The sequence below is a fragment of the Erinaceus europaeus genome, chromosome 12, assembly GCF_950295315.1.
Source record: "Erinaceus europaeus chromosome 12, mEriEur2.1, whole genome shotgun sequence".
Classification (NCBI taxonomy): domain Eukaryota; kingdom Metazoa; phylum Chordata; class Mammalia; order Eulipotyphla; family Erinaceidae; genus Erinaceus; species Erinaceus europaeus.
This window is the reverse complement of record NC_080173.1, coordinates 49,286,625-49,311,217: the sequence shown is the minus strand read 5'-3', so window position 1 is coordinate 49,311,217 and position 24,593 is coordinate 49,286,625. Positions and strand designations below refer to the sequence as shown.

The 24,593-nt window shown below is 48.2% G+C and overlaps 1 protein-coding gene across 1 annotated transcript; it reads left to right on the top strand.

The window, feature by feature from the left end:
* The first annotated feature begins 8,391 nt into the window (after positions 1-8,391).
* IGFBP4 (insulin like growth factor binding protein 4) lies at positions 8,392-24,287 on the top strand. Its single transcript, XM_016191673.2, has 4 exons — positions 8,392-9,412; positions 17,929-18,092; positions 18,855-18,989; positions 23,102-24,287. The coding sequence occupies exons 1-4, from the start codon at positions 9,064-9,066 to the stop codon at positions 23,234-23,236; spliced, it is 783 nt and encodes a 260-aa protein (XP_016047159.1). The 5' UTR covers positions 8,392-9,063; the 3' UTR covers positions 23,237-24,287.
* Positions 24,288-24,593: the final 306 nt, after the last annotated feature.

Below are 24,593 nucleotides of genomic sequence, written 5' to 3'. Positions count from 1 at the left end.
TCTTTGTAATTGGATTCGTCTCATTGAAGATGTCTTTAAAATTTATGTGGAAAAGAGTTCTGCCAATATTTTCCTCTAAGTATCTGATACTTTCTGGTCTAACATGCAAGTCCTTGATCCACTTGGAATTTACTTTTGTGTTTGGTGAAATACAGTGGTTCAGTTTCATTCTTCTGCATGTTTCAACCCATTGTTTCCAACACCATTTGTTGAAGAGACTCTGCTTTCCCCATTGAATAGTCTGGGCACCTTTGTCAAAGATTAGATGTCAGCAGCACAATTTGTAATAGCCAAAACCTGGAAGCAACCCAGGTGTCCAACAACACATGAGTGGCTGAGCAAGTTGTGGTATATATACTACTCAGCTGTAAAAAATGGTGACTTCACCGTTTTCAGCCAATCTTGGATGGACCTTGAAAAATTCATGTTAAGAAAATAAGTCAGAAACAGAAGGATGAATATGGAATGATCTCACTCTCAGGCAGAAGTTGAAAAACAAGATCAGAAGAGAAAACACAAGTAAAACCTTAACAGGAATTGGCGTATTGCACCGAAGTGTAAGACTCTGGTGTGGGTGGGTGGAGAGAATACAGGTCCAAGAAGGATGACAGAGGACCTAGGGGGGTTGTATTTTTTTTTTTTAAATAATAACATGCTATTTATTTTGTTTTAAATATTTATTTATTCCCTTTTGTTGCCCTTGTTGTTTTATTGTTGTAGTTATTGTTGTTGTTGTTGATGTCATTGTTGGATAGGACAGAGAGAAATGGAGAGGGGGGGGGAAACAGAGAGGGGACACCTGTAGACCTGCTTCACTGCTTGTGAAGTGACTCCCCTGCAGGTGGGGAGCCGGGGGCTTGAACCGGGATCCTTAGGCAGGTCATTGCACTTCGTGCCACGTGTGCTTAACCTGCTGCGCTACCACCGCCTGACTCCTGGTTGTATTGTTATATGGAAAACTGGGAAATGTTATGCATGTACAACTATTGTATTTACTGTCGGATGTAGAACATTAATTCCCCAATAAAGAAATTAATAAAAGAGAGAGAGAAAGAGAGAGAGAGAGAGAAAGAGAGAGAGAGAGAGGAACCTATAGACCTGTTTTACTGCTCACGAACCTTCCTCCCTGCAAGTAGGGACCAGGGGCTTGAGCCCGCGTCCTTAGACAAGGTAATGTACACTCAACTGTGTACAACACCATCCATCCCATTGGCTTAAGTCTTGTCTCCCAGGCTTACTTGCTGTGTGCCCTTGAATGAGCCTCATTACCTCTCTGAGTGAAAACCATTCTCTTGGCTCTTATCCTGTGCAGATTTTGACCAATGAGAAAAATAGCCCACGGTGCTAATCTGCCTGGTAACAGGGCATGCTTCTGAGAGTTGAAAGCCATTCCGGGACTAAGTAAAAGGACTCCGGTGTGTGTGGGGGAGCTTGTGGCCTGTGGCACAGTGGGTTAAGTGTAAGGACCGGCAAAAGGATCCTGGTTCGAGCCCCCCACCCTGGCTCCCCACTGCAGGGGAGTCGCTTCATAGTCAGTCTGCAGGTGTTTGTCTCCCCCCCCCCAACTTCCCCTTCTCTCTCCATTTCTTTCTGTCCTATCCAACAACAAACGACATCAACAATAATAATAATAATCACAACAAAGCTATAACAACATATGCAACAAAAGGGGGAAAAATGGCCTCCAGGAGCAGAGCAGTGGATTCATGGTGCAGGCACTAAGCCCCAGCAACAACCCTGGAGGCAAAAAAAAAGAAAAAAAGGACTCCAGTGGTTCTAATTCCTGGGCTGTCTAAACTGGGACTTTATAGTTCATTAGTCCCCCTCCCCCATCTTGTGACAGCAAAACTGGAGGAGAGGAAGGGGAAGTGCCCACAAAGCTGGCCAGGAGCCCAGCTGGCTGAGCTGGAGATGTGAAACTGGATCATAGCCAACTCCACTGCAGATGGGCTCGCTTCTCCTCACTCCTCCTCTGCTTGGATGTTTGTTTCTGGAGCCACATGTGCAGTGATGTACACAGACTCTATCTTCTGGGCCTCCCTCTGTACTGTGGGGTCTCTGAGCAGAACCTTCCTCTTCTGATCTCTTTTCCCCAAGTGTGGGGCCCTGGTGGGCAAGAAGTATGACGATGATGACGATGATGATGATGATGATGATGATGATGATGAAGCTGCTGCTGCTGCTGGGATCTCTCACATGCACCATTCCACTGTTAGCAGGCCAACTTTTCTGACCTTTTTATTTCAGGTAGGGGAGAGGAGGGGAAAGAAAGGGAGACATAGAGAGAATGAGAGATCCCACTGCACTGCTCCACTACCCATGGATCTTTCCCTAGCACTGTCAGTGGTGTTCCCATGTGCAGCTAGGGACTGAACTCAGGCACTCAAGCATGATAAAGCATGGTCTCTACCGAGTGAGCTCTCTCTCAGCCCTCCTGAGAAGACTTATTCACTGCTCAGACTGAACGCAGGGAGACTACAGAGGATTACCTGGCTGGAGTCTGATCATTAGCCAGTGTGGTAGGGAGCTGAGCCTCCTACTTGAGGTGGGCAAAGTGAGATGTCCAGAGCAGCCGGGGGTGGAGGCGTGGGGGTGGCTGGGAAGCCAAAGTTATGGAGAGGCCTGGTGCCCTCTCCTACGCCAGGACTGTATCTCATCTGACTCCTTCCCAGCTTGCTCTCTGTATAGTCTTTTACGATTGGGGTTTGTTCAGAACCATTCTGACAGTTCTGGACAACTCTGTAGGGGTTTATTGCATGGCCTTGAGCCAGAATGCCTGGGTCCATATCCTCATTCTTCCTCTTATTTGCTCTATGTGCTTCAGTGTCCCAATAGCACCTATGCCATGAAGTTATGAAACACTTAGAACCATGTTCAGCATATGGTCTTTGTTCCTCAAGTGCTAACTTTATTATGGGTATTTTGCTTACCCCAACCCATAAGCTACTCCCTAAGGCAAACAAACCCAGGACAGGGCGTCCTGGGGGTAGGACTGCGACTTAGTCCTGGAAAATGAGCTTTCTTTTTTTCTTTTTGATTCTCCAAGAAGCCCAGTCTGTAGAGGTCTGAAAATGAGACAACAGGTGAGTTAGTGGAGTCCTGTTTTAAGCAACAAATCAGCTAGTGTAGGGCGGGGGTAGATAACATAATGGTTATGCAAAGAGACTCTCATGCCTGAGGCTTTGAAGTCCCAGGTTCAATCCCCAGCACCACCATAAACCAGAGTTGAGCAGTGCTCTGGTAAAAACAAACAAACAAACAAAAAAACAAATCAGGAGGCTGAAAAGAGTGTGGGCTGTTTCTATCCCTTCATCAGGAGCATCTTTGGGTATCTCCCTTCCTACTTTTCTAGTGCCCTGAAGGTGAGGGACAGACAAGGAGTTGAGAGGGTAGAAATTTTGGATTTTGTTTTCCCAGCCCTGGGCTGGGAAAGATGGCAGGGAAGGCTCCAGCCTGTGCCCAGTCCACACCAAGGCCACAGATCATGAAGAAAAGCAATCAACAGCATCTGTGCCCCACTTCTCAGGGTACAGCCCCCTTTCTTGTCCATTGCCTCATTTTTTTCTTGTAACCAGACCATGGGGTAAGTGTGATTATTATGACTCTTTAAGACATTAAGTCATGCAGCTCTTATGTGGCTGCCCTGTAACTTGAATTCTGATTCCCTGACTTCACTCATTTTAAAATTTAATATGTTAAAATCTTTTTCCCTTGACAAAGGTTATCACTGGGTCTTAGTGCTGGCACTATGAATCCCAGCAGCAATTTTTTCTCTCTATTTTTCTAATTTTTATTAGATGGGACAGAGAGAAATTGAGAGAGGAGGGGGGAGATAGAGAAAGGGAGAGAAAGATAGACACCTGCTTCACCACTTGTGAATTATCTCTCCTGTGGGTACCTGAACCAGGTTCCTTGAGTTTAACAATATGTGTGCTCAAACGGGTGTGTCACTGCCTGGCCCTCTTAATTTTTTTTTTTTTTAGCCAGAGCACTGCTCGGCTCTGGTTCGTATGATGGTGCGGGGCATTGAACTTGAGACATCAGAGCCTCAGGCATGAAAGTCTTTCACAGAACCATTATGCGATCTCCCTTGCCTTTTCTCTTCACTTATAGACTCAGACACCAAATAAACACAGTCTTTATTTCTTTTTTTTTAATATTTATTTATTCCCTTTTGTTGCCCTTGTTGTTTTATTCTTGTAGTTATTATTGTTGTTGTTGACATTGTCATTGTTAGATAGGACAGAGAGAAATGGAGAGAGGAGGGGAAGACAGAGAGGGGGAGAGAAAGACAGACACCTGCAGAGCTGCTTCACCACTTGTGAAGTGACTCCCCTGCAGGTGGGGAGCTGGGGGCTTGAACCAGGATTCTTAAGCTGTCCTTGCACTTTGTGCCATGTGCGCTTAACCCACTGTGCTACTGCCCGACTCCCTAAACACAGTCTTTCAAGAGCCTCCTGCCCATTGGGGGAGACATAGGTCCCACCACCAGGGTGTCTGCTGCCCCATGGAGGCTATATTCTCTAGCAGGAAGAGATAAGAGGAAGCTAACACTTGGTGCCTTCTGTGTGCTGGGCACTTTGCACAGCCTCCTTCCCACCTCCCTTCTTTCTCCTTTTCTTTCTTTCTTTCTTTCTTTTTTTTTTTTTTTGGTGGGGGGAACACCAGGGCTTTGTACCTGTGTAGTCTACTCTACTACTCCAAGTGTTGGTTTAAAAACATTTTTTTTCTAAGATTTTATTCATTTATGAGAAAGACAGGAGAGAGAGAAAGAACCAGACGTCAGGGGCCAGGTGGTGGTGCACCTAGTTGAGTGCACGTTACAGTGCACAAGGACCCAGGTTTGAGTCCCTGGTCCCCATCTACTGTCTCTTTGTCTCTCTTCCTCTCTATCCCCCTTCCCTCTTGATTTCTGGCTGTCTCTATCCAATAGATAAATAAAAATTAAAAAAAAAAAAGAACCAGACGTCATTCTGGTACATGTGCTGTGCTGCCGGGGATTGAACTCAGGACTTCATGGTTGAGAATCCAGTGCTTTATCCACTGTGCCACCTTCTGGAACCACTTTTTTTTTCTTTCTAATAACCAGAGCACTGCTCAGCTCTGGCTTATGGTAGTGTGGAGGACTGAACCTTGAACTTTGGAGCCTCAGGCATGAGTCTCTTTGTATAACCATTATGCTATCTTTTCTTCCCCTCCTTGTAGATTCTTCTTCTTCTTTTCAATATTTATTTATTCCCTTCTGTTGCTTTTGTTGTTTTATTGTTATAGTTATTGTTGTTGTTGTTGTTAATGTCGTTGTTAGATAAGATAGAGAGAAATGGAGAGAGGAGGGGAAGACAGAGAGGGGGAGAGAAAGATAGACACCTGCAGACCTGCTTTACTGCCTATGAAGCGACTCCCCTGCAGGTGGGGAGCTGGGGGCTCGAACCGGGATCCTTACTCCAGTCCTTGTGCTTCGCATCACGTGCGTTAAACCCGCTGTACAATCACCCGACTCCCAGATTCTTTAAATGTAAGAGACAGAGGGAGAGAGAGAGAGAGAGAGAGAGAGAGAGAGAGACATTCAGAGGCGTGACACCACAGCACATGTTGTCCATGGTGCTCCCATATGGTCTGGGGCCTCAAACCCAGGTCCTTGCACATGGTAAGGTATGTTCTCTACAAGGTGATCTATCCACCTTTGTCTTTTTTACTACAAAGTTCCATTTTTCCGGTAAAGACAGTGAAGCTCAGAGAGCTGAAATAACTTGTCTAGGGTTTCCCATTGAGCCTAGTGATAAAGCAAGATGTTGGGGGGGCTGGTGATGGTGCAACTAGGGTAAGCACACATAGTACTAAGTGCAAAGGACCCCCACAAAGATCCAGGTTTGAGTCTCCAGTTCCCCATGTACAGGGGGGATGCTTCGCAGGAGCCGAAGCAGGTCTTCAGGTGACTATCTTTCTCTCTCCCTATCTCCCCCTTCCTTCTCAATTTCTCTCTGTGCTATCCCCAAACAAACAAACAAACAAACAAACATAAAACAAGAACAAGAACAAACAAAAACCCCTGGAAAAGATGGTCATCAGGAGCAGTGGATTTGTAGTGCTGGCACTCGCAAGCCCCAGCAATAACCTTAGAGGCAAAAAAAAAAAAACCAACAAGACAAACAAACAAAACAAAAAACAACAAAGCAAGAACTTGTCAGAAGCCAGGTCAGCTTCATGCTAACCCTGTGATTTTCCCTCTAGCATGGAGGACAGAGGGGTCACTTTCTCCATAAATTCTTTTCACATTCTGGATGTAAAAACAACCACTTGTGCCTCCCCTCATTGCCTCATAAAAAAAATTGTCAGAGTGGGAGTCAGGCGGTAGCACCTCAGGTTAAGCACACGTGGCACGAAACACAAGGACCAGCGTAAGGATCTCGGTTCGAGCCCCCAGCTCCCCCAACTGCAGGGGAGTCGCTTCACAAGTGGTAAAGCACGTCTGCAGGTGTCTATCTTTCTCTCCCCCTTTCTGTCTTCCCCTCCTCTCTTCATTTCTCTCTGTCCTACCCAACAACAATGACATCAATAACAACAACAATAATAACTACAACAATAAAACAACAAGGGCAACAAAAGGGAATAAATCAATCAATAATTTTAAAATATTTATTTATTTATTTGCTTTTTGTTGCCCTTGTTTTGATTGTTGTCATAGTTATTATTGCTGTTGATGTTTTTGTTGCTGGATAGGACAGAGAGAAATGGAGAGAGGAGGGGAAGACACCTGCAGACCTGTTTCACTGCTTGTGAAGTGACTCCCCTGCAGGTGGGGAGCCGGGGGCTCGAACCAGGATCCTCATGCTGTCCTTGCACTTTGTACCACATGCACGTAACCCGCTGCGCTACCACCCGACTCCCAATAAATAAACATTAAAAAAAATTGTTGGAGCATCTGCATCCTTCTTAGATCTATTCTGTATGTATGCCCATCTCTCTTTACTAGCATGGAGTTCCTTGAGGGTGGAGTGGTCTTAGCCAACTCTATATCCTCTGTACAGTCTGCACACGGTGGACACTCAGCATGTGTGTGTTGCAGGAATGGTGGGGAGGTGCTTGGAAGGTTTCCTCGTGACCACTTTCTGTCTCCTTGGGATTATCCCAGACACTGATGTGGAGGAGGGACAGCACCAAAGGATGGATGGGCATGGTGGTGATGCTGGGGTAGGTGTGTGGGCATCTCTCCCATCCCAAGTTTGTGGCAGAACTGGAACCATAGTGGTCGTGTGTACACCTTACTAGGTGCACCATGACCCGGCCCCAGAACTGTAGCCCTAGTGGAAATACTACTACATAGTGTCATGCTCCCACACATCCATTAGCTAAAACAATTGATGATGAAAGGACATAGTGGTGGGGGCAGTTTTATGAATCAAAGACAGGTTGAGCTTCTCCAGAGACTTGAGGAACTGGCTTTTTGCTCTTCTGCATGCAGATGGGGCAGAAGAACCCTCTGATGATGTGTGAGATGGCATGGAGAACCCCAAAATTTTGTTCCTGGTCCTGCCTCACCAGTCCTCTGCAGTCTTGATGGCTACCAGTAGGTGCCGTCAGTTTGCAACTTTTTGGTTCTGTCCCACACTCTAGTCTAACACCTTGAACAGCCTGCCCTTGCAGAAAGTAGAGGGGAACCCAATTCTTGAGGTTGAAGGACCTCTCTGCAGGCAGAAAGTTTTTATTCTGGACTTCAGTTTGGCTTCTCTGCAAGCTGTCTAGACCAAGTTAAAGAAAAAAAAAAAATCCATAGCGGGTGCTATACCTGGACAGGCAACCTTACCTGAAACCAGGCCCAACACAGCAGAGCCTTTCTGGAGAGGATGGGCGAACATCAGCACTATCTGACGGGAGGATCTAGCAGATGGGTTCCTGCTGAGAATGCTACCCCAGGTCCCTTCCCAATCCCAGCAAGATTGGGGCAAAGGGTACAGGCACTGACTCCTCAGAGGCCAAGCCTAGCCAGCCCTGACAGCAACCCTGGGAGAATTAGATAAAGGCAACGTTTCCTCAAAACCTCTGACTGCCATTTTCGGAAAAGTGTGCCACCAGCCCTCAAACTCGCCCCGATCACAGGAGAAATGGTGCTCCCTGGAGTTGTGCATTGCAAACAGAGTGGCAGCCTCCCCAGCTGAGCAGGTCTGGGCAATAGAAGCACACTTCCAGGAAAGGGAAGAGGCTTGTTACCTCCCTCCCGGGGAGTTGGGCCGATGGTCCCAAAAGAACCTCGGATAGATTGGGGACAGAGGGGAGTTGGAAAAGGCAAGTGGGAAGAGAGTCTCTTAACATTCTGGACGCCTCGGGTGCTGGGAGCCCCTTCCACACCTCACCCGACTCAGTCCCCCGCGGGGGAGACTGGCGCATTGGTCGGAGGCGGGAAGGACTCGGGTCAGAGAGAGCGAACTAGCGGAGCGGGAAGCCGGGGCTCGGAGCGTGGCGGTGAGGGGTACACTGCGGGGAACCTCGGTGGGGCCAGGGAACGGTCCTCCAAGGTCTCTTGGGAGGGGGCCAAGGACTCGCCCTCAGTTTCCCTCTCCCCGAGTTCCCTCCCGGGCTCGGTTTAGGGCGCTCGCGGCAGCGCCTGCCAGGGCTTTCAAACTGCGCCGTTTCCTTCTTGGGCAATAAGGACTTTCAGATGTTATAGACGGCCCCCTCCCCCTCCGGCCGCCTCGCCTGGCGCCCCTTCCCCCACCTCGCGGACGGCGCTGGGGGAGTGGCCAGGGGCCGCTATAAAGTCTGGGGAGCGGGTCCTTCGCAGCCGCTCACCCCCAGCCCCCCGCCGGCCCGCGCACCCGCCCGCCCGCTTCCCTCCCTCTCTCCGCCTGGGCCGGGCGGAGGATGCGGCGTAGCACCCCGGCGGCCAGGCTCGCTCCGCTCCAGCCCGCCTGCTAACTTCCCAGGCTCGGTTTCTGTCGGCCGGCCGGGCCGCCCCGTCTCCCAGCGCCCTCCGGCTCTTCGGGTCCTCCAGGCGCTCCAGGCGCCGCGGCCGCGTGCCCCCAGCTGCCTGCCCGCCCGCACCCCGCGCCCCGTCCTCGTCCGGACATGCTGCCCCTCTGTCTCGTGGCCGCGCTGCTGCTGGCCGCCGGGCCGGGGCCGAGCCTGGCCGACGAAGCCATCCACTGCCCGCCTTGCACCGAGGAGAAGCTGGCGCGCTGCCGCCCCCCCGTGGGCTGCGAGGAGCTGGTGCGGGAGCCCGGCTGCGGCTGTTGCGCCACTTGCGCCCAGGCTAAGGGCATGCCGTGTGGAGTGTACGTGCCCCGCTGCGGCTCCGGCCTGCGCTGCTACCCTCCCCGGGGGGTGGAGAGACCCCTGCAGTCGCTGATGCAGGGGCAAGGCGTGTGCATGGAGCTGGCGGAGGTCGAGGTCATCCAGGAAAGCCAGCAGCCCTCTGGTAAGGTGCCCCTGCCTGGCACGGTCTTCCTCCTGCGCCCCCTACCCCCTCCTTTCAGAACTCCCTTCCCCATTCCAGCTGGCTGAGCAGGTCCTTGCAAATCTCCCCGCAAATTGAGAAGACAGGTACGTGGCAGGGCCCGGCCGACATGGGTCAGGCTCAGCCTAGGAAACTGCTGTGGAGTCCCTAGCTGCCTGTTGCTACCATCCAGGAGGAATCTGACCCTTCCCTCGGGTCTCACACCTAACATTGCCTATTTGGGAAAAGCAGCCTTAGTAGAATCTCTTGCAGTCTCTTGTTGTTACAAGAGAGGACTATTCAGTGACCTTTTCTAGCCCGCAGACTATAAGAAAGGGGTTGGGGGTGGTATTAATCTCTTTTTATTCCCTCTTCCCTTTTTTTCTTTTACCAAAGCACTGCTCAGCTCTGGTTTATGGTGGTGTGGGGGAACTGGACCTGGGGACCTTGGAGCCTCAGGCTTGAGAGTCTCTTTGCATAACCATTATGCTATCTACTCCCACCCATCTGTCTTTTTATTCCTAATCAGGACCTCTTCATACCCTGGCTACTGCTGAAACCCCGGATGTCTGAGAAGCCAGCACCTGGTCTTTTGACATCGAGATGGGATGGAAGCATGCAAGCTGGAGGGAGTGTGGGCATCAGAGTTACTTTTCCCCAGAACCCCAGCTTCTAGAGAGATTGGGGAAGTCAGAGGGTTCAGTCAGATCTGGGCACCTTCTCCTGTCTTCATACGTGGGCACTTAACTCCTTTCTCCTGCCAGGTGCCATTCCAGGTGGCAGAAGAAATGCACGTCTTGGCTTCCAGTCCAGGATGCGGAAACTCAGTGGGTGTAAAACATGGCCTAGAGAACAGGAGAAAGAGAGAGATTGACAGAGAAAGACAGAGAAGATCAATTATTCTAAACTTTTCTTTACACTTTTTCCATTTCTTGGTGTGGTTCTTGGTTTCTCCTTAGAAAGTTTCTCAGTCTCCTTTCTTTGTTCTCTTATTCTTTTGTTCTTTCCTGATGAGTCTTTCCACCTCTAGTTTCGCTAACAGTGTTCTCCTTTCCTCATTACTTTCTGCCTATGATCATATCAGTTTCTTTCTTCTGTATCTCACTTCTTTTTTTTGTTGTTGTTGTTTCTGTTCCCTGTCTTGTCTCACTTTCATCTCACTCTTTTTCTAGTGTCCTTTCCTCATCTCTGGCATTGGTTTAACTTTATCTCTATTTGTGGTTTCTCCCTTTGTTACCTTTGAATTTTTTTTTTTTTTTGGTGTGTGTGTGTGTGTGTGTGTGTGTGTGTGTCTGCCTTTCTGTATCTGTTGCTCTCCCCTGTGCCTGTCTATATTTGTTTTCCTGGTGCTTGAAGCTTCCATTGTTGCAGCCCGGATGCCGGGACTCTGGCCCCAAGCTTCCTGCTCTGGGTCCCAGACTGCTTCACTTCCTCAATCCTCTAGCTGGTGAGCTGAAGGAGAGCAGGATGCAGGGAAAACAGGAAGGAGGTGGACCCTAGGGGTCTGGGTCTGGGGCCTCTCTGCCCTTCCTGCTCCTGGGCAGTGAGAGATGGGTCAGCAGAAAGCATTCTAGGAAAAATGCCAGCCTGGCACCTAGCACATCTGGGAAGGAATGGTCCTGGGGAGAGTAAGTCTCTGCTCCTGGGTCAAAGATGCCAGAACCAGTGGCAGAGAAGGAGTTTGGTCCCAGACCAGCCTGGGAATGAGCCCTTGGGCTTCATGGGCATTATGGCACTACTTTTGCTTTGTTTCTCCATCCTCTGCCAGCCAGTAAGGATCTGACACCAGATTGGGGCGACTGCTAGCCTTTTTCTCTCTCATTCCCTTCAATGGGGGGCAGGGGGGGTAACAGAAGAATACTCAGAGGGTCTTGGGCATCCCTTTCTTTCTTCCTGGGAGGAGTATCTTATCCTGTAATGCAGAACGATCTGTTCCCCAGAAGCTTTTTTGGGGCATTGTCCTGTGGACATCATGCAAACAGCCTTCAAAAGAAACTTGTAAATAACAGACTGAAGTCTCTGATACCCCTTCCCTTTCGCCTTCCCCTTCCCTCCTGGCTGCCTTCCCCAACCTCTGCAGTGCAAGCTGATATCTGCAAGGGGATTAGGGAAGCCTGGAGGATCCAGGGGGCCCTAGGTACCTGCTTGGCCAATTGTGTCCATGCCTGCTGTGGCCTAGGCCACATGTGCTACATGAAAGGTGCCCATGCAGCTGTTCTTCAGAGTCTCTGGTGAGATCACATGACCAACACTTGGTCCTGATCATTGCTGTTCTCTCCAGCCTTCCACTATTAATAAATCACTGTCTCTCCTAGGTCTCAAAGCTTGAGTTCTCTTGCTTAGAGAACGGTCTGGCAGAGGAATGAGGTTTCTTTCTTTCTTTCTTTTTTTTCCTTTTTCCTTTCCTTCTTGGAACTAATCTTCTGCAGGTGACTTCGGTGGGGGTGAAGGGAGGGCGGGCAGCTGTGTGTGGTCCAGCTGCCTGTTATTTTCTCCAGGAGTAGATTTCCCTCTTTCATCTTCAGCCCTGTTCCCCACTCCTTTGACCAGCCTTTTTGTCCTAGTTTAGTCAGAGCCAGAAAAGGCTGTGGATTAATTCCGCTGAGGCCACTAGAAGTAGGATTGGGCTGGGAGGTTTGTGTGTCTGCAATCCATAGTGCTACACCAGACAGATTACTGCCCCTGGACACGGGAGTGGGAGGCAGGAACATCAGCATTTGGACTGGGGAGTTCCTAAACTGCTCTGGGTCTCTCTGGGACAAGGTTAGGGAACATGCAGGCTGGGTTAATATTTAGTCAATGCAGCAAATATTGTCCCCCTTGTTTCAGTACTCGGAATCTAGTCATGCCATGGGAACAGCACCTTCCCCGAAATTTTCTGTCTCAGGGGAAGGAGGAGCATTGCCACTTAACAGTTTTTTTCCTCTGGTATTGGCAGGACTAGGATTATCAGTGCCTGCTGCTTCGGGTTTCAGGAGTCTGTCTATTTAAAGACGTAACAGCCAGAGAGAAATTCTCTCCTCCTCCTTTACCCCACTCTCCTTCATTTCCTTGGCTGTAAGTGGGTGATGGCAATAGCTTCTGCCTCGCAGGACTGGAGTGTCTGGTGTGGAGCCATAACAAGGATGGCTGTGAAGAAGCAGCTGAGAGGACTCTGGCTGAATTAGAAATTCTCTTCTGATGCTGGGATGTTAGGGAACAGTGGGGTAAATGACAAAGCTGGGGGGTGGCATTCAGAGGAATGGAGGAGTTGAGGAGGGTAGAGTGGATTTGGGTTCCCTTTCACTGCTATGAAACCTGGGAAGGCTTGGCCAGCTGTCCTTCTTTGACTCTTGATTCAGAGGCTGGTCCAATGTGTGGCACTATGATTGGTGTGAGTACAGCGGCCCTTAGCTAAGCCTCAAAAGACAGGCCTGGGCTGGGAAGGCAGCATTATGGTTATGCAAAAGACTTTCAAGCTTGAGGCTCTGGGGTCCCAGGTTCAGTTCCCAGCACCACCAGAAGCCACAGCTGAGCAAAACAAACATAGAAAACAGAAACAAGGGGGCCGGGTGGTGCACATGTTAAAATGCACAAGGACCAGGGTTCAAGTCCCTGGTCCCCAGCTGCAGGGGGAAAGCCTTATGAGTGGTGAAGCGGTGCTGTAGGTGACTCTGTCTCTCCCTCCCTCTCTCTTTTTTTTTTTTAATTTTTGTTTATTATTGGATAGAGACAGAGAAATTGAGAGGGGAGGGGGAGATAGGTAGAGAGACAGAGAGACATCTGCAGCTCTACTTCAGCACTTGTGAAACTTTCCCCTGCAGGTGGGGACCAGAGGCTTAAACTTGGGTCCTGATGCACTGTAATGTGTGCACTTAACCAGGTGCACCACCACCTGGCCCCTGTCTCTCTCCCTCTCTATCTCTTCCTTCCCTCTCAATTTCTGGCTCTCTCTATCCAATAAGTAAATAAAGATAAAAATAAAATTAAATTAGAAAATAGAAACAAGTCCTGGTACCCGGCATGGGTATTCCTGGCTTTTCCAGCCAAAGTCCAAAGGAAGGGAAAGGTCACCCACCAGGTGGCTATAGCTAACACATCTGTTTCTAGGTGGCTGGGTGGCCCCCCACCTCACAGCCTCACTCAGGGTGTCTTGACAGGGGCAAGGGCTGGAATTGAGGAGAAATTTTAGGGATGAAGCCAGATTACAAAAGTAAGAGGAAATCCTTTCATTTTGACCATGAACTTTGTACCCGGTGGTGACAAAAGGTGCGAAGCCTCTTCTCTGTCTGGGTACATTCCCTTCCTTGGTTGTTGGGGCAGAGACCAAGGTTTTTTTCTGTGACTGGGTGTCAGTGGCCTTGTTACAGGCAGGGGCTGGAGGGGATGATCTGAGCTCCCTTGGAAACCCCACATCTCAGATCTTTCTTGGCAGATAAGACCTTCAGCAGACTTGGTCTGACTTTCCTCTTGCACAGGGTGGTACAGGGAGGTTGGGGTCTTCCACAGAGCATCCCCTACGAAAGCAGCCAGTGATGGAGACTCCTGCATGATCAGGGAAGTAGCAAGGATTCTGCTAGTTTTGGAGACAGAGAGGTCAAACGTTCCAGAGGCCCAAGGCCATAACCCTCATGATCCTAAACACAGTGTCAAGGGGTGGGTCCTGGGGTGGGTCCTGGATCTGCCAGTGAAACAAGACCCAGTAAGGAAAAGTTATAGATTAAATGGAAAGTCAACAAGCCAGGGTACAGTCAGGGTGTCCCATCCTATTTTGTGTCTCTGCTCAAGGTGGCGCCCGTGTGCCTGAGTTTCGGTGCCCTTCTTCTTTTTCTTCTTCTTCTTCTTCTTCTCCTTCTCCTTCTCCTTCTCCTTCTCCTTCTCCTTCTCCTTCTCCTTCTCCTTCTCCTTCTCCTTCTCCTTCTTCTTCTTAATATTTATTTATTCCCTTTTTGTTGTCCTTGTTTTTATTGTCGTTGTTGAATAGGACAGAGAGAAATGGAGAGAGGAGGGGAAGACAGAGGGGGAGAGAAAGAGAGACACCACCTGCAGACCTGCTTCACTGCTTGTGAAGAGACTCCCTTGCAGGTGGGGAGCCAGGGGCTTGAACTGGGATCTTTACACTGGTACTTGCGCTTGTGCCATGTGTGCTTAACCCGCTGTGCTACCGCCCGTTTCCCGCAGAGGCCCTTCTTATGGTGCCCTTGACCCAGTCCTAGTGTTTTATTTATATTTATAAAAGTTTGTTTCACTTATTACACATGAGGAAAAGAAGAGCTACACACACACACACACACACACACACACACACACACACACACGGACACACACACGGACACACACGGCCGGGGGGGGGGTTGGAGGGGCGTGGGAAGAAACCAGAGCACAGAGCACCACTCAGCATTGGGGATTGAGCCAGGAGCTTTAGGCATGCAAGTCTGATGCTCTACCAGTTGAGAATTTCCTCTAGCTTTCTAAAAATATGTACATCTGTTCTTTTGCTACCCACCCTGACTGAGGATCTTGCTCTAGCATCATCTTTTCAATTGGCCCTCAGGAACTTGATGTCCTCTCTGAGACAGACGACTCTTCTGGATTGTCTTCTTGGGACGTTAAATATACAGAATAGAATATACATATAATATACATACACATATACATACTCCGTTTGTTCTTTCCCTTTGATTTCTTTTTTCCCCTTTTGTTGCCCTTGCTATTTTTTATTGTTGTTGTATTTATTATTGTTGTTGTTATTGATGTCATCATTGTTAGATAGGACAGAGAGAAATGGAGAAAGGAGGGGAAGACAGAGGGGGAGAGAAAGAGAGACACCTACAGACCTGCTTCACCACCTGTGAAGCGACTCCCCTGCAGGTGGGGAGCCGGGGGCTTGAACTGGGATCCTTATGCCGGTCCTTGCGCTTTGTGCCACATGTGCTTAACCCACTGTGCTACCACCCAACTCCCTTGATTTCTTTTTCTAACCTGGCCCTATACATAAGCCAGAACCTTCTCTCCCATCCTTGGTGACTCAATTTTGTAAATAATCTTTAGTGTGGAGTCTTTAAAATTTTTTTTTCTATTTTTCCTCTATATCTGACAGACTTCTTTTAATATATATATACATATATATATATATATATATATATTTAGTTATTTCAGGAGATCTAGAGAGAAAGGAGGGATAGAGAGGGAGACAGAAGAAGGGCAGGGGGCAGAGAGAGGGAGATATGCCAGAATATTGGCTTGGCTATATGTAATGTCAGGGATTGAACTCAGGACCTCATACTTGCAAGTCCAAAACCCTATCACTGCAGCATTTTCTGGACCACAGAGGTGAAATCTTGACAGATTTTCTAAGGGTCTAGAATCTCTGTGGGGGTAGATATCATAATGATTATGCAAAGAGACTTTCATGCCTGAGGCTCCAAAGTCCCAGGTTCAATCTCCTGCACCACCATAAGCCAGAGCTGAGCAGTGCTCTGGAGAAAAATAAATAAATAAATAGAATCCTCTTTGTGTGGTTCCTCATGCTTCCCCTGCCCTCACCCTTCCCAGAACTAGGAAAATAAAGAGAGCTCACTCCACAACTAATTTTGGCTAGGCAGAAAAATTACCATTTGACCCATAGACAGCTCTGGGCCTTCTGCCATGCATGGAGGAACCTGCTAACTCCTCAGGAAAAGTTTGACGCAAACCAGATGTAACCTTCTGTCTGGCGGCCAACATCTGGAGTGCTGGCAGGGGCTTTGTGTGCAGGCCAACAGCACAGTGCCAAGCCCAAGCCTTTCAGAGGTGGCTCTGACCTGTGGCGAGGCCCTTGAGCCTTTTTCTCTAGCTCAGCCCTGCAGGCTGGTTCCAGCTGCCTGGAGGGAGCAGCAGCAGTCACAGTTGGGGATGTCCACATGGGACTTTTAAGAAAAGGGTCTGGATAGAGTTTTTAGAAAATTACACAAGAGGGCATGGATTCAGTTTCCCCAGTCCCTTCTCTAGATCTCCAGTATACTGGCTTTGGGCAGCAGATAGGGGCTTTAGATGAGGTTTGAAGTCTATGGATGGGAGACTTTGGCATGAGTCCCTGCATGAGTGTGGGAGGGTGTTCTTTTTGTGTTATGCATGGGTGCAAGTGCATACTCTCACATACAAGCATAGAAAACCACCCCCACTTCTCTTCTGTCTGACCAATGGGGAGAGCATTGGGATCAGTCTTCTCATCACTCATGGAAACTCTGGTTCTAGCCATTTGGAAGAGGATCAGCAGAGCCAACAGCCCTTGGGGTCCCTGGCTGACTCAGCCAGATGATGAAAAGAGCACGAAAGGAGACAGGAAAAGAGAGGAGACAGAGGGGGGTGGTTGGAGAAGCTGAGTGGAGAGGGGAATAAGATCTGGTTGTGGTGGTGGAAACCTTTTTGCCTTAAAACTCCCTGCAGGGCCCAGGGGCCTCTTCCGATGATGCCTTTGCAGCTCCAACTGGTGACTCACCTGAGGGCTGGACTGGGTGGGGTGAGACAAGGCAAGAGTGTCAAGTAAATTTTCCTGAGGAGATCCAGGAAATTGGGGAGGAGGCAGGGGTGCTGCTTTCATTTCTTCCTGCCTCTAGCTGCCTGCTCGTCCCCAGAGCCAGACTGGAGAATCTTCTAGAATAAGAAAGCAGGTTGAGAGGCCAGGCGGTAGTGCAGTGGGTTAAGTGCACATGGTGTGAAGTGCAAGGACTGGCGTTCAGGATCCCGTTTCAAGCCCCTGGCTCCTCACCTGCAGGGGGGTCGCTTCATGGGCGGTGAAGCAGGTCTGCAGATGTCTATCTTTCTCTTCCCTTTTCTGTCTTCTCCTCTCTAGATTTGTCTCTGTCCTATCCAACAGCAACAGCAATGGCAATAATAACAATAATAACAACAAGGGCAACAAGGGAAAAATGGCCTCCAGGAGGTGTGGATTTATAGTGCAGGCACTGAGCCACAGTGATAACCCTGGAGGCAAAAAAAAAAAAAAAAAAAAAAGAAAGAAAGAAAGGTTGAGGAGAGAGAGAGCACAGTGGTTTATGCAACAGACTCAGAGTTCCCAGGTTCGATCACCAGCACCACCATAAGCCAGAGTTGAGCAGTGCTCTGGTTAAAAAAATACACATTTATACGTTTAAAAAAAAAAAAAAAGAGGGAGTCAGGCTGTAGCGCAGCGGGTTAAGCGCAGGTGGTGCAAAGCACAAGGACCAGCATAAGGATCCCGGTTCGAACCCCGGCTCCCCACCTGCAGGGGAGTCGCTTCACAGGCGGTGAAGCAGGTCTGCAGGTGTCTATCTTTCTCTCCTCCTCTCTGTCTTCCCCTCCTCTCTCCATTTCTCTCTGTCCTATCCAACAACGACAACAACAATAATAACTACAACAATAAAACAACAAGGGCAACAAAAGGGAATAAATAAATTAAATAAATATTTAAAAAAAAAAAGAAAGAAAAAGGAAGCAGGTGGGAAGCATCTTGCCTTGCACATTGCCCATTGCCCATGCCAACCCCTCATCTCACCCAGCTGCAGATAAGGATGAAGGTGACCACCCCAACAACAGCTTTAACCCCTGCACCGCCAATGACCACAGATGCATGCAGAAGCACCTTGCTAAAATTAGAGACCGGAATGCCAACGGGGGCAAGATGAAGGTCATTGGAGGGACCCGGGAGAACATACGACCTGTGGTAAGGACCTCGGACTTGACACACACACACACACACACACACACACACACACACACACACACACACACACGTATACACTTCTACACCTGTCACCACCACCACCAGCAGGTCTGGACTGTTTTTATTCACTAAACACTCTTTGGATGAGTACTCTGTGCAAGTCACAACTACTAGGCATCATTAGGAACCAGCGAATTCTAGTTCTTTTCCTGCTAATCAGCTACATCACTTGTTTGGCTCAAGTGATAAGTTAAATACTGACACATCTGCACTGCTTGATAAATAGTAGTTGTCCCAAGCCTTTTGGTGTTTCTTGGCCCTTCTCTTGGATTCCGCACTTCAACCTTTCTCAATAACTAAAGGACTAATGCTGGTTGTAGCAGGGGGCTTTGGAGCCCTGCTCCAGTGTCTGGCTAATGACTTTTCTGATGAATGGTTCTGATAGATCAGTGCCTGGCTCTTGCAGGTTGTTAATTATATTATTTCATCTAGTTCTCCTGCTTAGACATCATCCCCCTTTCTGTCCTCCAGAGGTTTCCATAGCTCTTTCCATCCAAAAATCCCTTCACTTTCTACCCCTTTTTTTGGCTCAAGATCCTGTCTTCACTGTCCATCTACTGTCCCCATCAGTATCCCCTGAAGTGTTCCCTTCCCTAGGCCCTACTCAGTCTCCAGGTCTTGAACCTTCTTTTAGGGCCATGAATTCTGCTCCTCTTGCCTCTTTTCCTACTACTGAGTAGTCTATTCCTCTATCTCTTCCAGCCCCAGGGTTCCTGCCAGAGTGAGCTGCATCGGGCCTTGGAGCGGCTGGCCGCCTCACAGAGCCGCACGCACGAGGACCTCTACAACATCCCCATCCCCAACTGTGATCGAAATGGCAACTTCCACCCCAAGCAGGTGGGTCTCCGTCTCTATCAGTTCAGCCCAACCTCCAGCCTTAGGTTCATTCATGCCCTCTTCACAGAAGAAATCTCCAGAATGGAGATCTCAGAAGGAGGAAAGCTCCCTAATTTCTACCCACCCCCCTTGCCTAGCCCTCCCTAGTTTGAGAAACTTAATTCATTCAACCTCATCACTTATTTTGGAAATGAGAAGAATGAAGACCAGGGATGGGAAAGGGTGATCCTAATCACATAGATAGTGACTGGTAGACCAGTTGTCCTGCCTTTCCTAACATGGAGCTATTTCCATTTCCTTTGGATTGTCTGTGATGTAGACTTAGCATTCTCATCAACCATATTGTCCTAATACTGCTGTGAGTAGTTCTCCTTATGTGGGAATGAAGAGGTCAGATCATGAGTAAGGAGGACTGTTAGTCTGCCCCTTTCCTCAGACCACCTGGGCTGGGGTACTGGAAGGGTAGAGAAGACATGAACTCTGGAGGGAAGATATCAGTGAAGAAACTTCCATAATTTCTCACAACCTGGGAATATCTGATAAACCTCCAGGAGGTTAGAATGCTCAGCAAATTGATCTGATCCAGCCTTACCTCTGGTCCACCAGAGTTGGAACCAGTTGGATGGGTGGCATATCTGGGCAGGTCATTGGGGTGCTTTGACCTGGATTCCTTTATCTGGCTTTTTAAAAAAAATTTATTTCTTAATTAATGTTTTACATTCAACAGTAAATACAATAATTAATGTTTTACATTCAACAGTAAATACAATAGTTTGTACATGCATATCATTCCCCAGTTTCCCATTTAACAATACAACCCCCACTATGTCCTTTATCATCCTTCATGGACCTGTATTCTCCCCACCCACCCACCCCAGAGTATTTTACTTGGGTGCAATATGCCAATTCCATTTATCTGGCTTCTTTTGGAATGTGGAAAGACATCTCCTTCCACTGTCTGCTCTCTGGTCAGCTCTACAAAGTGGGCTGCTGCATGGCCAGCAGAGACCTGGCATAGAGGAGAAAGGCTTCCCTGGGCTTGTGCATCTCAGGCTGGCCTCAGGAGACTTCAAGTGTTGTGCAGCGAGTGGAGAGCAGAGGACCACCCCCAAAACCCAGCGCCAAACTTATCTCCAGCCTTTACCCCAGTTCTGATTTGGCTTTTGTCCCAATTAGTAATTTCTTTTTCCTAATTAAAAGAAGTTAATAGACTTAAATTTTTTTATTGGGGGGGATTAATGATTTACAGTCAACAGTAAGTACAGTTGTTGGTACATGTGTAAAATTTCTCAATTTTCTGCAAAACACTCTAAGCCCCCTCCCAGGTCCTCCTTCACCATTGTATACCAGGACCTGAAAGCCTCCCCTTCCCCAGAGTCCTTTACTTTGGTGCAATATACCAACTCCAGTCCAAGTTCTGCTTTGTGTTTCCCCTTCTGTTCTTGTTTCTCAACTTATTTTTTAAATTATTATTATTATTATTTATATTTATTTTTCCCTTTTTGTTGCTCTTGTTGTTTTATATTGTTGTTATTATTGTCGTTGATGTCGTTGTTAGATAGGATAGAGAGAAATGGAGAGAGGAGGGGAAGACAGAGAAGGGGAGAGAAAGATAGACACCTGCAGACCTGCTTCACCACCTGTGAAGTGACTCCCCTGTAGGTGGGGAGCCGGGGGCTCAAACCGGGATCCTTACACTGGTCCTTGTGCTTTGTGCCACCTGCGCTTAACCTGCTGCGCTACTGCTGACTCCCTGTTTCTCAACTTCTATCTGTGAGTGAGATTATTTCATATTCATCCTCTTTCTGGTATATCTCACTTAACATGATGCCTTCAAGCTCCATATTAGGTGAAGTAGGTGAATTCATCATTTTAAATACCTGAGTAGTATTCCATTGTGTGTGTGTTGATATATATATCAATTTTCTCAACCACTCATCTGTTGTTAGACACCTGAGTTGATTCCAGGTTTTGGCTATTACAAATTGTGCTGCTATGAACATAGGTACACACAGATCTTTTTGGATGGGTGTGTTGGGTTACTTAGGATATACCCCCCAGGAGAGGAATTGCAGGGTCATAGGGTAGGTCCACTTCTAGCCTTCTGAGAGTTCTCCAGACTGCTCTCTACAGGGGTTGGACTAATTTACATTCCCACCAGCAATGCAGGAAGGTTTCTTTGCCCCCATAACCTCACTAGCATTTGTTGTTGCTATTATTTGTGATGCATTACATCTCACAAAGGTGAAGTGGTATTTCACTGTTGTCTTTAGACTTTGTTTTATAAGGCAGTTTTAGATTTACACACACACACATTGCTTCAATACATAGTTTCCCCTATTCACATCTTACATTAGTGTGGCACATTTATTATAATTGAGGAACTAATATTGATACATTATCTTTATTTAAAAATACTTGTTAATAATAATTATTATTTTAATTATTTAATTAATTTCCTTTTGTTGCTCTTGTTTTATTGTTGTAGTTATTATTGTTGTTATTGATGTTATCATTGCTGGATAGGACAGAGAAAAATGGAGAGAGGAGGGGAAGACAGAGAGGGGGAGAGAAAGATAGACACCTGCAGACCTGCTTCACTGCTTGTGAAGTGACTCCTCTACAGGTGGGGAGCCAGGGGCTCTTACCAAGAACATTATGCCAGTCCTTAACGCTTTGTGCCACCTGTGCTTAACCTGCTGTGCTACTGCCTGACTCCCTGTTAATTATTATTTTAAAAAAATTGTGATTAATAGTGGTTTACAAGATGGTAGGATTATAGGGTATAGTTTATATAGATTATAGGGTATAGTTCCACCAGCAAAATTCTGAATGATAGCCACCATAGTTCTCACAAAGTCTTATGAGACTGTTTACTTCTTTTTAAAGAAACTTATTTATTAATGATAGTGAGGAAAAAGTGAGAGACTCAGAGCCTCATGTGGGCATATACTATTCCAGGGATTGAACTCAGGACTGTATGCCTGCAAGTCTAGTACTGTACCACCTCCTGGCTCAAACTAAATTCTATAGTTAACATTAAGTCTCACTCTTGTGTTGTACACTTTTCCCAGATTTTATCCACTGAAAGTTCTGACTCATTATCTCTGACTCTCAAATACACCTTTGCATCCTACTCCCCACACCATCTCATTTCCACTTAAACTCCAGACTTTAGCCCAATTGTTTTCTTTAGCCATTCTGACCTTCACCTCTGTCTTTACCTTCATTCCATTTTGCATCTTGGCTTTAGCCCTTACTCTAAAATTTAAGTTTTAATTATAATTCCCAACTCAGCTATAACTCTTATCCTGATGCCATTCCAACTTTAACTTGGATCCTGCTCTTAACCATAAGCCCATCTTAAAGTCCCAACCCAATCAGAATAGACACTTGAAACATCTCCAGTGGAGGCACTAATCTTTGTAATACAGCTAAGCCATTAAGCCTCGTGGGTCCAGTCCCCTTGCTCTCTACCTTGGGGTAGGCTTCAGAATCTTCTCAGGATCTTTCCTTTTCTTATTTATTTATTGGTAAAGATTGAGAGAAATCCAGAGGGAAGCGGGAGATAAGGAGGGAGAGAGAGAGAGAGAGAGAGAGAGACTGAGACATACAGCACTGCTTCACCACTCAGGAAACTTTCTTTCCTGCAGGTGGGCATCAGAGATTTGAACCCTGGTCTTAGTGCATTATAACATGTGCACTCAACCAGGTGTGGCACTGCCTGGCTCTGAGATCCTTCTTTTCAAAACTCACTGGTGGGATGGCAAAATAACTCACGTGGATAGTGCTGTGCTTTGCCATGTGCACAACCCAGGTTTAAACCTGGCTCCCACCACATTGAAGGAAACTTCGGTATTGTGGTCTCTTTCTCTCTCTCTGCCTCACTGTCTCTATATAAACAGCGACAACAAAAAAGTTAAAACTCACTGGATCTTTCCTTCTTGGCTAAATTCCCTGCGTTCCAGTGAGCTCAGAGGACCCTTGTTCAAGAATGAACTTCCACCCTCAGGGGCCATCTTGGAGTCTCTATTAGAATTGGGGGCTGAACTGGAGTTGTGGCTTGGGACAGGCTGCCTGGGAACTGACCTCTTGTGCCCTTGTCTTGGCAGTGCCACCCAGCTCTGGATGGGCAGCGCGGAAAGTGCTGGTGTGTCGACCGGAAGACGGGAGTGAAGCTTCAGGGGGGCCTGGAACCAAAGGGGGAGCTGGACTGCCAACAGTTGGCTGACAGCTTCCGAGAGTGAGCCCTTTCTGTAGGCAGGGGGCTCAGTGCCCCTTGCTACCACGTCCCCTGGAGGCTGTAGAGCTGGTCTGGAGCCTGAGTCTGAGTCCTGGCTTTGCCTCAGGCCCAGAAGTTTTCCTGGGGTGTGTGCCTGTGTGTGTTTATGAGCATAGATATGCCCTTGGGGTGAGCCAAAGCCTAGGAGTGTCCTCTTTGGGCTTTGATCGCCTGAAGGGACTGAAAAGTGGCAATGGGGAGCCCTGTTGTGTTCCCAGATTAATCTTGGATTCATTCATTCATCTACAGACATTTATTGACCACATATTATATGCCAGCCCTAGGGGCTCTTATCTGACTTCCTCTAGTTTGGGCTTGTGGGACCAGCCCCTCTACGGTGAGCACAGCCTGTGGGGGAAGAGACTCAGTCCCATTTCCAGAATCAGAGGAGGCGAAGTAGACATGTACCATAACCACTGTCCCTTCCCTCAATCTAGGCAGAGGGTGGAGGCTGTAGGGAAGGTGTGGAAGAGCAGGTTGCTCAGTGGTCAGCAGAACCCAGACCCACGCCCCAAGCTCGGCCTGCCAGGCACTCTACCCCCTCCCCACCCCCAGGTCTTTCCAGGAGGAAGAATCTGCAGAGACAAAACCATCTTTGGGTGGCTGTTTGGTTTCCTGGCCTCTGAGACTCCTTCATGGGGGGAGTGGCGGTGGGTCAAGAGGGACAGTCAGAGGATTGGGGTGGTGGGGAGGGAATGCCTGATCCTGATCAGCTGGATCCCACCTATCAGATGGAGAAGACCTGCCTGTTGGGGGCTGAGGGAGTGTCTTGCCACAGATTCTGCTTCCTCCCCAGTTTGTGGTTCCTACCACCACAGAATCACCGGGCTCACCATCCTTCAGTGGCTCACCGCCTGTGACCCTCTGCACATCTTCCCCTACATGCCCCTCCCCACACTTTCCTCTCTAGCTCCCCTGGGCATTTTCTGGCTTGACTGGATGGAAGATTGAGGAACCTACCAGTTGGCCATGATGTCTTTTATTATTTTTTTTTAACAAAACAAACAAAAAAATTAGTTGTGTTTGGTTGATTTATTTACTACCAGGGACAGAACTCTATTGGAGATGGGGAGGGGAGGCACTGCATAGCCCCCAGACCTGTTTTCCAAGGTCCAAAGGCTGCAGAGGGCCAGCCAGTACATCTTCCCCTGCCCTGTAGTCTCTTGGGGTGTAGGGTAGGGGTGTAGGGGGGCTGGTAGGGGTGTAGGGTGTAGGGGGGCTGCCCTGTCCCCAGAATCTAGGCTGTCAGGGTTCAGATTCCTGGTAGGCAGACACTGTCTTCTGAAGGGAGGGAGCAAGCAAGGACAGCCCTGCTGGGCCAG

Excerpts from the sequence above, each read along its gene's own strand:
- IGFBP4 (XM_016191673.2), top strand. The coding sequence starts at position 9,064 with ATGCTGCCCCTCTGTCTCGTGGCCGCGCTGCTGCTGGCCGCCGGGCCG. Across the intron at positions 18,093-18,854 it reads GGGAGAACATACGACCTGTG|CCCCAGGGTTCCTGCCAGAG; the intron begins GTAAGGACCTCG and ends TATCTCTTCCAG. Across the intron at positions 18,990-23,101 it reads GCAACTTCCACCCCAAGCAG|TGCCACCCAGCTCTGGATGG; the intron begins GTGGGTCTCCGT and ends TTGTCTTGGCAG.